This window comes from Stomoxys calcitrans, chromosome 2, assembly GCF_963082655.1.
Source record: "Stomoxys calcitrans chromosome 2, idStoCalc2.1, whole genome shotgun sequence".
Taxonomy (NCBI): domain Eukaryota; kingdom Metazoa; phylum Arthropoda; class Insecta; order Diptera; family Muscidae; genus Stomoxys; species Stomoxys calcitrans.
The window spans coordinates 232480508-232496423 of record NC_081553.1 but is presented as its reverse complement, the minus strand read 5'-3'; the positions used below and the strand labels follow the sequence as shown (position 1 = coordinate 232496423).

General features: G+C 39.3%; 1 protein-coding gene across 1 annotated transcript in view; it reads left to right on the top strand.

Annotated features, from left to right (window-relative positions):
- The window catches only part of LOC106093978 (esterase B1), a 37377-nt gene that overhangs the window by 20876 nt on the left and 585 nt on the right, over positions 1-15916 (top strand). The window contains exons 2-5 of the mRNA XM_013261184.2: positions 3913-4228; positions 4387-4537; positions 9422-10155; positions 15086-15916. The exon at positions 15086-15916 is cut by the window's right edge and continues 585 nt beyond it. Of these exons, the coding sequence (XP_013116638.2) occupies positions 3913-4228; positions 4387-4537; positions 9422-10155; positions 15086-15850 (1966 nt within the window). The 3' untranslated portion in view covers positions 15851-15916. The remainder of the gene's footprint in view (positions 1-3912; positions 4229-4386; positions 4538-9421; positions 10156-15085) is intronic.

Genomic DNA, 15916 nt, shown 5'->3' with positions numbered 1-15916 from the left:
GATTTAGCTGAAATTTAGCATGAAGAGTTCTGTTAAGACTGCACAACAACTGTGCCAAATACGGCCCAAATCAGTCTTTAACCTGATATAGCTCTAATGTATAGCGATCTCTCGATCATCCTCGTTCGGTTCCTAGAAGCTAAAATTTTTGAGGATAACCTCATACTTGGCACGTATATTAGTGCGGCTAGCTTTCATAACTGAAGCTTCTAGGAATGTCAGCTTAATCGGATAAGAATTTCGTTCTCTAGAAGCTCAAGAAATCTAATCAGGAGATCGGTCTATATGACAGCTATGTCAAAACATGGACTGATTTGGCCCATTTGCAATTCCAACCGACCTTCACTAATAAGAATAATTTATACAACATTTCAAGCGCCTAGCTTAGCTCCTTCCAAGGTTAGTGTGCTTTCAAATGACAGACAAACGGACATGGCAAGATCGACTTAAAATGTCATGACGATCAAGAGTATGTGCTTTATGGGATCTTAGGCGAATATTTTGAGGTGTTACAAATGGAATGACGAAATTAGTATACACCCCATTCTATGGTGAAGGGTATAAAAAGAAGCCTTGCAATTGATCTACATTCTTAAAATGTCCGTATTCTCATACCCTCGAAATTGTCCGTGAATGTTGGCGTTATGAGTTCCAGGGATAATATGCACTCTATGGTTAAAATTATGTGCAAAGTAAGACAGGGTTTCAGAATTGTCCATATTAATGTACAAAGCTTGTTTCTATAGTAGAAGGATTTACATAAATACTAGCTGAGCCCGGCCCACAGTCTTTAAAAATAGAGATATTGAGATAAAATTTTGCACAGATTCTTTTTTTTTTGTCCATAAGCAGGTTAAGTTCAAAGATGGGCTATATCTTCATATAGACCGATCCGCCGATATAGGGTCTTAGCCACATTTATTATCCGGTTTTGCTGACATTTGGGACAGTGAGTTCTGTTAAGCCCTTCAACATTCTTACTAAGTTTGGCCCAGATCGGTTCAGATTTGGATATAGCTGCCATATAGTCCGATCCACCGATTTAGGGTCTTAGGCCCATAAAAGCCACATTTATTATCCGAGGTTATTCGATATCCCAGTTCAGTTTGGCTCCGATCGGTCCAGATTTGGATATAGCTGCCATATAGACCGATCTCTCGATTCCCCATAACTTTGACCTATAACTCCCTACATTTTTTTATATGTTGTTAATTATTGCATAAGCCTTTTTATTCCATTTCTTTTTTCCCATACATGTAATTGTGTGTAATATATGTTGACTTTTATCGTAGATGAGGACAATAGGTATCGTGATGACTCTCTCTATGTAGGAGTTTTTTGATGGCTAACCAAGTTTCTTGCTGGCTTACCATCTTCTTTTAAGTTCTATCCTAATTGCATATAGATTTCTATTGCGAAAGGGTCTATGATCGGGCGCCATCAGTTATATTTTGTGTAAAATTTAACATTTTCATACAGCTATGACCTCCAACCTCCAAGATTTTTATTCATATATTATTAATTGTTGCATAAACCCTTTTATTCCATTTTTTATTTCCCATACATGTTATTATGTGTGATATATGTTGACTTTTATAGTAGATGAGGACAATAGGTGATGACTCGCTCTATGTGGGAGTTTCTTACTTGCTTACGCCCGTAAAAAACGCATTTATTGTCTGATTTTGCCAAAATTTAGGACACTGAGTTGTGTTTGGCCCCTTTTTGGGGGTAGGGTAACCCACGAAACACTTAGTCCAATAATTGCATATCAGATTCGTTTTCTACTCTCAAATACCTTTAATTTGATTACCATATTGCAGTGATCGATCTATTAATTCGTTTGGAAGGTTTTTGGTGTGGGTGGCCCTCCTAGACACCCCACCCCAGACTTTGATACAAAAATTTTGTTTTTAGGTTACAATAAGTATGCAAACAAAATTTCGCTTAAATCGCCCACCCATGTCCGAGTTCTCGTGTTTTTCTCTCTAGAAAATAGGTTGCGCTGTTTTTGAGCCTATATAGAATACATAAACAAACAAACAAAAAATATTTTTTATAGATAGCTGAGACCGGTCCGCAACGCTGCTTCTTCATTTTCATTACGCGAAAAATATGTTTCTTATTATTACTCTGAGATTTTAACATTTTAACTAATAAGATTTTTCTCCAATATTCTTTTTCTATAAAAGTTATTTGTATTCAATGGCACTTAAACTACCTTAACGCCGTCTTGGGTAGGAAAGTTAAAAAATAATACCGCAAACAACCGCAACGAAATTCCTATATTATATTTTTCTTTATTCAAAGGACCGATACGTTGTCATAACAAAGATAAATGCTGTATGATTAATTTTTACCACTCTGCCCTCTCTCTGTTCATGTTGGCTTCTCCAAATTAGCGCCATCTACTGGCTGTTGGATAAACTAAATCAAATTGGTTCTACTAAGTCCAATTGAAAACAGCTAGTAGATGGCGCTTATTTAAATGTTAGTGCTACTCGCTTGGAAAGGATCATCATGTGGTGGTTCTCTATAAATGACTATATCACTTGATTCCCCATTGTTTTAATGGGTCAAATAACCTATTGGAGGCGATTTTAGGAGGTAAAACACCGCTTAGATTCTCGGACACAAAGTTTAATGTCATATTCGTAATTTGTTCTCAAATGTCTATCATTTGAGTTTCATCAAGCTATGATCGAGTACTATTCCCATTGTGGAGGTTTATCGGGGATGGGGAGACCATCAATTACTTGGACCTAATTTTTTATGTCATATTCGTAGTGTACTTTCGAATGCCTTTAATTTGAGTCCTATATTGATATATTGGGTTGCCCAAAAAGTAATTGCGGATTTTTCATATAGTCGGCGTTGAAAAATTTTTTCACAGCTTGTGACTCTGTAATTGCATTCTTTCTTCTGTCAGTTATCAGCTGTTACTTTTAGCTTGCTTTATAAAAAAGTGTAAAAAAAGTATATTTGATTAAAGTTCATTCTAAGTTTTATTAAAAATGCATTTACTTTCTTTTAAAAAATCCGCAATTACTTTTTGAGCAACCCAATATATGTGCAATATGTCTGTGTGGAGCAGTTTTTGGGGTTGGGCGACCCCTTGAATACTTGAACTCAAGTTTTTATACCATATGCTACTATCCAATATCTTTCAATTGATGCTCATATTGTCCCTATTGGTCCACTTTTGATTTTAGGTGGCGTTTTTGGGGTAACTGGGGAGGGTTCGCCCCATTACAGTATCAACAAATTATATAGCCTATACCTTATTTCTAACCATATTCGTAATTTACTCTCGAATACCTTGCATTTGAGCCCCATATTGTCATTCTGAATAACCCTATTATGGGGCCAGAGCGGCCCCCCAATTACTAGGACCCAATTTTTGATATGAAATTTGATCTTTACTCTTGAATACCTTTCATTTAAGTCCCATATTACCCCGGTCGGTCCATTTTTATTTTTGGGTGGTATTTTTGGGGTAAGGGGAGGGTCCGCCTCTCTTACGACATCAAAAAATGATATGGCCCTTCCAGACCACATTCCAGGCTTACGTTGAAATATAGGGATTAATATTTCAAAGTGTTGCAAACGGAAGTCCGGACTTCCGATAAATAATAAATATTTTAAAAATTTCAACATCAATACAAAAAAATTTTTAGAATCACATTTTTTCTTTACTTCTTCCCATTGCATTTCAATTTAAGGTCAACAAACAGATGGTTGCATTAAAAATAAATACCACAAAATCGTTTGGGAACATTTTCAAAAGTGCATTGTTTACAGAAATTCAGTTGTAGACAGCGCTGGCCCTGTTTCACTTGCTCCCCACTCATGAGTTTTACGAGTATGTGCCTGGTGTTTTTTTTTTCTCATGTTTTTTCTCTTTCATTGCAGCTACGTCAAGTTCAAAACTAAACAGACACGATTGCGTTCCGATGAAAAAGTTATCGCCCAAACCACATTTGGCAAAGTAAAAGGCGTCAAATGGCGCTCTGTGTATGGACACTGCGAGTACTTCAGTTTTGAGGGTATACCATTTGCAAAGCCTCCCGTGGGGGAGTTGCGTTTCAAGGCACCAGTCGAACCCGAACCCTGGTCCGGCATCAAGCGATGCACTCACGTGCGTTCGAAGCCATGCCAATACAACATCATCATGAAGCAATGTCAAGGCCAAGAAGACTGTTTGTATTTAAATGTCTACACAAAACAGGTAAGACCGATGAGGGGACAAGAGGGGGTGTGCCAGGTGGTGGTGGATTGTATGGTGGGTTATGATGTTGGGTGCACGTGAATCCATTCCACTATGAACTTCGAAAGGTGTCCATTGTTTGTTTTGTTTATGGCAACAACAACTTTTTCTGTTTGCAGCTGAATCCCAGCAGACCGATGCCAGTGATGGTGTGGATCTATGGCGGTGGTTTTCAAATGGGCGAAGCCTCCCGGGATCTCTACAGTCCGGACTATCTTATGATGGAAAATATTGTTTTGGTTACGATTGCTTACAGATTGGGGCCATTGGGTAGGTATTGCATGTTTTTGTTGTTGTTTTTGTTTTTTTTTTCTTTAATGAAATGAGGGGTATACAAGTTTGGCCAGTTGGTCTGTGAATTGTTGTGCTGATCATTAGACATTGTCTGGCATTTGTTTGGATTATTAAATGAAATGTGTACAAAATATGGTAGTGTCTGTTTAGGATTTGGCTAAAAGAAAACTTTGTAATTCTTTCTCATTGAACATTTTTTTCACGGCAAATTGTTATAAATAATTTTAATGGTTTTTTAAATGGTTGTGTGAGCTGATATATGGAACAAATCCATATTCCTTTTTTTTTATATACGTTCATAATTTCAAGATCTTTTGAACAGTCGTAAAATTGAAGTGTCCGTTTATTTTTTTGCCAGACTAATAGAGTTTGACGTCAATTTAACATTAAAGTATTGCGTTGTCCTAATTTGAAATTAAATCGATAATCGATTACGGATGCTCGAATATGGTATCGAAACGACCAATGACTGTTTAGAAGCATGGAGTGTAACTTTCTGTGGAAAGATTCTATTCAGGAGAACAAGGGGCTAATTTCAACCAGTAAGGAAAGGCAAAAGTGGGGCGGAGCCGACTATACAATACCCTACACCTACCCTACAATTATAAATATATATGTATATGAAAGCTATATCTAAATCTGAACCGACTTTTAAACAGATCGATTACAAATTGTTTTTATTACAGCCTTATAAGTGTAAATCAGGCGATATATTGGAGCTATATCCAAATCTGAACCGATTTTGATGAATCTCGCAGATATGCTAAGATCAGTAGCAAAACAATCCGTTTCAAATTTTTTGCAGATCGGTTGAAAATTGTAGCTACTACGGCAATGTAGGTGCAAATCGGGCGATACATATATATAGGAGCTATATCTAAATCTGACTCGATTTCGATGAAATTTTGCATTTGTGTTAAGACTAGCAACAAAACAGTCCGAGTCAAATTTTGTGCAGATTGATTGAAAATTGTAGCTACTACGGCCATTTAAGTGCAAATCGTGTGATATATATATATATGGGAGCTATATCTAAATCTGAACCCATTTTTACCAAAATCAATAGCGTTCGTCCTTGAGTCAAAAAAGCGACATGTGCAAAATTTCGTGAAAATTGGACAAGAAATGGTCGTTTTTGCACTTTGATTACAAGAATACATGGACTCACAGACGGACAGACGGACATGGCTAAATGGAATCAGAAAGTAACTCTGAATCGATCGATGTACTTATCAATGGGTCTAGTTCTTCTCCTTCTTAGCGTTGCAAACAAATGCACAAATCTATAATACCCTGTACCACAGTGGTGGTGCAGGGTATAAATAGCGGAAAAGTTTGACCTGCATATGCTTCACACACCCAAAAAAAAAAAAAAAAACAAGTAAAATCGTGCTAAGTTCGGCCGGGCCGAATCTTATATACCCTCCACCATAGAGCGCATTAGTCAGTTCTTTTCCCGGCATCTCTTCTTACGCAAAAAATGATATAAGAAAAGATTTGCTCTGCTATTAGAGTCATATCAAGATATGATCCGGTTTAGACCACAATTAAATTATATGTTGGAGACCTGTGTAAAATGTCAGCCAATTCGAATAAGAACTGCGCTCTTTGGAGGCTCAAAAAGTAAAATAGAGAGATCGATTTATATGGGAGCTGTATCGGGCTATAGACCGATTCAGACCATAATAAACACGTTTGTTGATGGTCATGAGAGGATCCGTCGTACAAAATTTCAGGCATATCGGATAATAATTGCGACCTCTAGAGGCTCAAGCAATCAAGATCCCAGATCGGTTTATATGGCAGCTATATCAGGTTATGAACCGATTTGAACCTTATTTGACACAGTTGTTGAAAGTAAAAATAAAATACGTCAAGCAAAAATTCATTCAAATCGGATAAGAATTGTGCCCTCTAGAGGCTCAAGAAGTCAAGACCCAAGATCGGTTTATATGGCAGCTATATCAGGTTTTGGACCGATTTGAACCATACTTAGCACAGCTGTTGAATATCATAACAAAACACGTCGTGCAAAATTTCATTCCAATCGGATAAGAATTGCGCATTCTAGAGGCTCAAGAAGTCAAGACCCAAGATCGGTTTATATGGCAGCTATATCAGATTATGGACCGATTTGAACCGTACTTGGCTCAGTTGTTGAATATCATAACAAAACACGTCGTGCAAAATTTCATTCCAATCGGATAAGAATTGCGCACTCTAGAGGCTCAAGAAGTCAAGACCCAAGATCGGTTTATATGGCAGCTATATCAGATTATGGACCGATTTGAACCGTACTTGGCTCAGTTGTTGAATATCATAACAAAACACGTTGTGCAAAATTTCATTCCAATCGGATAAGAATTGCGCACTCTAGAGGCTCAAGAAGTCATGACCCAAGATCGGTTTATATGGCAGCTATATCAGATTATGGACCGATGTGAACCATACTTAGCACAGTTGTTGAATATCATAACAAAACACGTCGTGCAAAATTTCATTCCAATCGGATAAGAATTGCGCTCTCTAGAGGCTCAAGAAGTCAAGACCCAAGATCGGTTTATATGGCAGCTATATCAGATTATGGACCGATTTGAACCGTACTTGGCAAAGTTGTTGGATATCATAACAAAACACGTCGTGCAAAATTTCATTCCAATCGGATAAGAATTGCGCACTCTAGAGGCTCGAGAAGTCAAGACCCAAGATCGGTTTATATGGCAGCTATATCAAAATATGGACCGATATGGCCCATTTGCAATACCAACCGACCTACACTAATAAAAAGTATTTGTGCAAAATTTCAAGCGGCTAGCTTTACTCCTTCGGAAGTTAGCGTGCTTTCGACAGACAGACGGACGGACGGACAGACGGACGGACATGGCTAAATCGACATAAAATGTCGCGACGATCAAGAATATATATACTTTATGGGGTCTCAGACGAATATTTCGAGTAGTTACAAACAGAATGACGAAATTAGTATACCCCCCATCTTATGGTGGAGGGTATAAAAATAAGTAAAAGCGTGCTCAGTTCGCTCGGGCCGAATCTTGGGAACCCACCACCATAGATCCTGCTAAAAATGTATACAAACTAAATTTAGGGCATAATTTTTTCCTACATACCTATCTTCTGTCAAACCAGCAAAATAGAAGCTTCTAGGAACCGAACAAGGACAATCAAGTGACCTGTTTATATGGGAACTATAGCATGTTATACACTGATAGGCAGGCTGTTGGAAGTCGTAACAGAACACCGCATGCAAAATTTCATCTAAATCGGATAAAAATTGGCGGTTGTAAGGGCTCACGAAGTCAAATCGGGAGATCGGTTTATATGGGAGCTATATCAGATTATAGACCGGTGTGGACCGAACAGAACACCGCATGCAAAATTTCAGCAAAATCCGCCAAAATTGTTGGCTTCCATGGGCTCAAGAAGTCAAACTGGAAGATCGATTTATATGGGAGCTATATCAGATTATAGACCGATTTTAACCGTACTTGGCACAGTTGTTGGAAGTCATAACAGAACAATACATGCCTAAATTCAGCCAATCGTACAAAAATTGCGCCTTCCAGGGGCTCAAGGAGTCAAATCGGGAGATCGGTTTATATGGGAGCTATCACCAAATCCAAACCGATATGACCCATTTGCAATTTCCAACAACCTACATCAATAGTAAGTGTCTGTGCAAAATTTCAAGCGGCTGGCTTTACGTGTTCGACCGCTGTCGTGATTTCTACAGATGGACGTACGTATATGATTAGATCGAATCAGAAAGTCAAGACGATCTAGAATATATATGCCGTAAGGGGTCGCAGATCAATATTTCGAGGTGTTACAATAGGAATGAATAGATCAGTATACCACATCCTATGGAGGTGGATACAGAAACCACGAAGTAAAAGCGTGTAAAGTTCGGCTGGGCCGAATCTTATTTACTCTTCACCATGGATTGCATTTAAGATGATCTTTGAATGACTGTTTCAAATCTATAGGACACAAATACATCAAGTTATGGACTGATGTAGACGGTACTTGTCATAACTGCAGAAATTCATAAAAAAATACAAAGTTTAAAATTTTGGTCAAGTCGGATAAAAATTGCGCCCTCTAGAGGCCCATGAAGACGAATCTGGAGATCGGTTTATGTGGTGGCTATATCAGGCTATGACACGATTTGGACCATACTTGGTAAGGATGTTGAAAGTCATAGCAAAACTCAATTTCAGTCAAATAGGATGGTAATTGAGCCTTCTAGAGGCTCAAGAAATCAAATCTGAAGATCGGTTATACCACGCAGCTATACCAGGTTAAAGATCGATTTAGACCATTCTTCGCACAATTGTTTGAAGTCAAAGCAAAACACTCCGCTGAAATTTCAGCCAAATTGGATAAGAACTGCACCCTCTAGAGGCTCAAAGAGTCAAAATCCAATACCAGTGTATATGGCGGATTTATAAAAACATAGACCGACTGGAAGTATTTGTGCAAAATTACAAGGGTCTAGCCTTACTCCTTCGAAAGTTAACGTGCTTACGGCAGACAAAGAGACTGACATGGCTTGATGGCCTTAAAATGGCGGTCTAGAATATATACACGTTATGGAGACTTAGAGCATTACTTTGATGTGCTACAAACGGAATAACGAAGTTAGTATTGCCCCATACTTTCGAAATGAGGACGTCATAAATACTAACTGTCAAATCATTCGTTTAGAACTTTAATCACTGACAGGTGCTAACTTTATTTCACCGATGGCTGCCAATTTCTTATTTTCTTAACCTATGTCTATAGGAACGATGCTTCGTAACTACCTTCATTTAACTCTTTTTTCTTTTGTCATATTTTCAGGTTTCCTCTGCTTAGACGATGAAAAATGTGAAATACCCGGAAATGCAGGCCTCAAGGATCAGGTGCTCGCTTTGCGTTGGGTTAAAAATAATTGTCACTTTTTTGGTGGTGACTCTACCAACATCACAATCTTTGGCGAGAGTGCAGGTGGAGCATCTGCCCACTATCTAATGTTGAGTAAACAAACCAAAGATTTATTCCACAAGGTCGTCGTAATGTCTGGCAGTGCCATGGCACCATGGGCCAATATACCCCGCCTAGATTGGGCCTATCGGCTGGCCAAGGCCACCGGCTATAAAGGCGAAAATACTGACAAATCTGTTTTGGCCCACTTGCAGAGAGTTAAGCCAAGAAATATGTTGAAAGTTTGCGATAATCTCCTAACAATGGAAGAACGTCTGCAGAAACGTTTGAATTTTAGTTTTGGTCCCTGTGTAGAACCCTACACAACCGAGCAATGTGTCATTGCGGCGGAACCTTTGGAACTGCTGCGCAACAATTGGGGCAATAAAATACCTTTGCTGATTGGTGGCAACTCCTTTGAGGGTCTGCTTATGTTTCCCGAAGCCAGAAAATATCCTGAATTGCTTAATCAACTGGGCGAAGGAGAATGTTTACCGCCCCTCGATGCAAATTTAAGTGACGAGAAGCGTTTGGAATATGGCCGTATGCTGAAACAGGTCTATTTCGGTGATAAACAACCCTCGTGGGAGACAATTTTGCAATACAGTGATGTAAGTATTAATAAAAAAAAAATTTAAATCTGAATACTAACTCAAAAGCGAATATGGGAAAAGCGAAGGCTGGTCAGTGAAGACTATATATGATACCCTACACCTACATATACATTAAGTTAAATACCAATCATAGCTATGCTCTTTTATATAGAATCGGGGTTGTCGGTTATACTTGCTTGAAGGGAGGGTGAGGATTCTAATCCACCGCAATGCCACTAGGGTCGTACACCTAAGCGTTCCAATTGCGAAGAGTAATCTAGAAAATAACGATCTCGATTTACCAGTGCTAGGAGTCATCGGTTCGATTACCAACAGAAGCTTAGTCTGTCGTTACTGTTATATCACAATGAACTAAAACTGCGTGCTACTCCCAAATTCCGTATTTTTCTACATTCCACTCTCCAAAGTTGGTTCAAGTCTAATATTGAGTTCCCACCGAAGTGCTAGAGTCTGTTATTAGAAGCGAAACCCATTCATGACTTCTCATCATCTACTGCAAGTTCTTATGAGAAATTGTTTGATTTCAAGTCACTTTTGCTCTTTTTCCCTCGAAAGTGTTATTGGCACTAGGATAGGCTAGAATATACGCAAAAGAAATTCATTTTTATAGGAAGTTATCATCATCCCCATATGCCCTACACATGCTGTCACTTACCGCACCATTTGGTATTAATGAACTCTTATATCAATGTGTTCCAAGTTATAATCGGAAGCCTAACTGATGTCCTTCTTAATTTCGTAGTCAAAGAAAGTTAAGAACAAAGATCTTTCCGACACGCTCTTAGTGTGTAGAATCCCATAGCACAACCATTTGCGCAGCCTTGCCTATTGCACAGTGTCTGGTTTTAATATCTTATCACGTCCTCTGCCGAAAGCATCTCGCTTTGAGTACATATCGTAGGAGACTTTCTAGAGATGCCTTTTAAAGATCGTGCAGATCAGAGAAAAACTTCTCAAAATGGAAGGTCTGTGATGACTATGATGTCTGATGACTCGAACATAAGCAAAGCATGGTCTAGATATTCTCCTTTTCATCTTCACCAAGACAGCTTCTGCAGCTATCATTTGCGAGATTCTCATGTGCTCCGCCATATGTCCCATGGCACAGTGCCCGATTATAAATGTGTGCTTAACGCCTGATATCAAATCCCGTGTAGAACATTAGAAACAACTTTCAGCGTTGGTCATCCCCTACTAGTTTTGGGGACAATTGTCAGTTGTTTACCCTATCCGCGTAAATTTCTCTGCAAAGTGGTGTCGCTCTGTGGCAAGGCGTTCAACTCGGCAACAAAAAGGAGGTCCTTTATCAATGAGCTTAAACATGTATCGGACAGCACTCATTGATATAAAAGAAGGTATCCTCTCTGTTCCTTAATGGAATGTTCGTGAGCAAATTTGCAATTGAGCTTAGTGACCTCTTTATCCCTGCTTCATAATGGTTCTGGCGACGGTGAGCCAATGTTTTGGCAGTTCGGCATCGATGGCAGATTTCCACCTCGCCACCACCTGAGAACTCCCCCTTCTATGATAATAAGTTCGACAAATATCGCATTTCAAAACATGCAACTGGTTCGCTTGGACAAGCCTTTTCACAGTTGGATAGAATCAAAAACAAATAAAAGTGTGCTAAGTTCGGCCGGGCCGAATCTTATATACCCTCCACCATGGATCCCATTTGTCGAGTTCTTTCCCGGGATTTCTTTTAAGATAAACAAAGGATAAAAGAATGGAATTGCTTTGCTTATTGAATTGAATGTTAGAGACCACAGTAGAAGTATATGTGTAAAATTTCAGCCAAATCGAATAAGAATTGGGCCTTTTAGGGGATCAAGAAGTAAAATAGAGAGAACGGCTTATAGGGGGCTGTATCGGGCTAAAGTCCGATTCAGACCATAATTGACACGTATGTTGGAGGTCGTGGAAGAAGCCGTAGTACGAAATTTCAGCCAAATCGGACAATGATTAGGCCTTCTTGAGGCTCAAGAAGTCAAAATGCCAGAACGGTTTATATGGTAGCTATATCAGGTTATACACCGATTATTTGGCACATTTGTTGGAAGTCATAACAAAACAATTCATGCAAAATTTCAGCCAAATCAGATAGAAATTGCGCCCTCTAGTGGGTAAAGAAGTCCAGATTCAGGATCGGTTTATATGGCAGCTATATCAGTTTATGGATCGATTTAAACCATACTTAGCACAAACATCGGAACTCATAACATACGTCATGCAAACTTTCAGCCAAATCGGATAGGATTTGCGCCCTCTAGAGGCTCAAGATGTCAACACCCCAGACCTGGCTAGATCGACGGACATGGCTAGATCGACTTAAAATGTCATGACGATCAAAAATGTATATACTTTATTGGGGCTTAGATGAATATTTTGAGGAGTTACAAATAGAATGACGAAACTATCATACCCCCATCCTATGGTGGTGGGTATAAGAACAAGTAAAGAGGCTTTAAGTTCGGCCGGGCCTTTGGATACCCACCAGCTCGGGTATATATATATAAGCCACATTTCATCATAAGCCGGTGAAAAATTTGGACCAAATACTTATGAGTACAAGTCATTGTTCAATTGTGTATAACAAAATATTGGTCTTTTAAGTGGCTTTTTCTAAAAATAAACCGATCTGACCATATACGATGTCGGATGTCGAAAAGCCTCACCTAAGTCCCTGTGTCATATTTCAGTGAAATCGGATTATAAATGCGCCTTTTATGGGGCCAAAACCTTAAATCGAGATATCGGTCTATATGACAGCTACATGTAAAATGTCGAAGAGGCTAACACAACTCACTGTTCCAAATTTCGGCGACATCGGACAATAAATGCGCATTTTATGGCCCCAAAACCTTAAATCAAGAGATTGGTCTATATGGCAGCTATGTTTAAATCTGGACCGATCTGAGCCAAATTGAAGAAGGAGGTCGAAGGGTCTAACACAACTCACTGTCCCAAATTTTGGCGTCATCGGAAAATAAATGCGCCTTTTATGGTCCCAAAACCTTAAATCTAGAGATCGGTCTATATGGCGGTCCAAATCTAGACCGATCTGGGCCAAATTGAAGAAGGATATCGAAGCACCTAACATTACTCACTGTCCCTAATTTCAGCAAAATCGGATAATAAATGAGGCTTTTATGGGCCTAAGACCCTAAATCGGCGGATCGGTCTATATGGGGGCTATATGAAGATATAGACCGATATAGCCCATCTCCGAATTTGACCGGCCTATGGACAAAAAAAGAATCTGTGATATAGCACCCGTATAAACCGATCTTCCGATTTACTTCTTGAGCCCTTACAAGCCCATATAAACCGGTCTCTCGACCATCCTTGTTCGGTTTCTAGACTCACTAATTTTTGCTGATGTTAGGTATGTAGAGTAAAATTGTGCCCTTCAGCTAAATTTATTTTCTATAAATGTTTACCAGAATCCATGTTTTTATGCTCACGGATGCGCGGATGTTGGTGAACATCTGAAATTTATAGTATTCAAAGTAGTAGTTAGTGCATGCCGAATTCCCATGGCCCAAGCGCAACCTGGTCGGCATAGTTTTAAATATAGAATTCAATACAGGAAGGTTTGGAATCGAATTCTGGATATCCACAACTATCCACAATTCTATTCCAAACTTGTCTTGATTTGGATTTAAGTCAGTCTTTGCACTTTATGGAACCCCCTGGTACCAGTCTTCTCTTTACCGACTTCCACCATATCATTACATTAGAATATCTCAAAATAAAACTTTTTTGATACCCAAACCTTTCAATTTTTTTTCCTTTTGATCCCAATAAGCAAATTACAAAAAATTATGGAGATTGCTTAACGATAACCCGTGCCCTGTTGGCATGTGCAAAGTTGCCCTTTTTAAAGGATTCAGCTGAAAATATTTATACGGTATTTATGGTTCAAAACCGTGAACTCTGCGCTACTTCTGTGGCTGTGGTGCAGTGTACAGTTCCACTAAGAAACTCTTCTTGATTCTGTAGCCATGTCCGTCTACACGCGTATCATTTCTGTACAGTTTGTCTTTATATCGTTTTTTTTTTTAATCAAAGTGGAGATCGCAGTTGTTATCCTTTAATCGGAAAATTTTCCACATATTTTTCTATTTTAGGCCAAGAGACAAACGCCATTAATTTTGATGAAAATCACTTCAGATTTAGAAATATCACCTTAGAAGGTAGCATAGACAACATTGGACATCGGTTTTTGACGGATTATCGTTAACCGATAACTGTATTATATTTCACAAAAAAAAAGGAGAATATGCGTTTCTCTATTTTCTATCTTCTCAGGGTTAACGTTCAGAGCTCTTGGCCTATGCTATCTGTAAAATGGTTTCTGACATTCTGCGAAGTTTCTCCAGATTTCTACTCTTAAGAAGTATTATAAAGGGTTCACAAACTTATTAAATATAGGATATTTAAGATGATCGCTCACAGAAGTGACGATAAATACACTTTGTGGCGTGCCTTGTCCCACATTACACCTAATTTGTATGCAAGGGAACCCATTGCTCATTCACCTGCTTCTTAGTATACCGCCAATTCACCCTGCTGTGACCTAGTTCTCCATGTACCATTCTAAGAAGTTGATCATAGAGTTGGCATTTACCACTAAAATGGGTTTTCATTCAATTGACAATTTGAAATAACATCTAAAACCCTAATGAAATCAGTCCATATGAATTTCTTAATGTAAAAGGATTATATGCACCCTCTCCACCTATGCTATTCGGGAACGACACAGTCTTTAAAGTATGGCTTTCGTTTTTTTTAATCATTTTTATTACCAAAAACTGAAACTTTTCCCAGCTGGTGTTGTTGTTACCCTGCTGTCGTATATGAGTGCAAGCTTGTGTTTTGATGATTTCCTCTTTTTTGTTTTTTCTTTTTTTTCATCTCCATTCAGCTTTTTTCGTATAAATATTTTTGGCATGGTATCCATCGCACGCTGTTAGCACGTCGCCAATATGCCACGGCACCAACCTATCTGTATCGCTTCGATTTCGACTCGAAACATTTCAATTTCATGCGCATCATCACGTGTGGCCGTAAAGTACGTGGCACCTGCCACGCAGATGATTTATCGTATCTCTTCTACAATGCGGGAGCGAAAAAACTCAAATGTCGGACCGCCGAATACACCACCATACGACGAATGACGGCCATATTGGCGAAATTCGCTGAATGCGGTGACCCCAATATACCGTTAACGGAAACAGTGGTCAATTGGACGACGACGACGACGACGACGTCGAATGGCAACGATACGCGCAGTGGCAGTGACAGTGGCAGTGGTAGTCCCACATCGGCGGGCGGCCTCTCCAGCGAAAGTGACAGCAGCCAGCACGAGACCCCCCTTGCCAACGCCGATGACAGTGCAACACAGTGTGCCCATGATGAAGGCGGCAGCACAAATGTTCTCGAGCTACAGCAACAAACCAACAACTTTGAGCTGGAGCCCTCCAATTTCACCCATTGGCCACCCATACCATTGGCGAGTAATGAGCCAGAAGCCGGCAGTGGCCATGATGATGTTGAGGGTAGCGACGCCACAGCTCCCATATTCAAATGTTTGAATATTTCCGATGAGCTGGAAGTGATTGATTTGCCCGAAGGTGAAAAATTGAAACTCTGGGATAGCATGTACGAGGATAAATCTCTATTATATTAGTGGGTGGATGTTTGGGTGATTGGCTTGTGTGGGTGTGCATAAGTACACAACCTCAAAAGTGAAGTG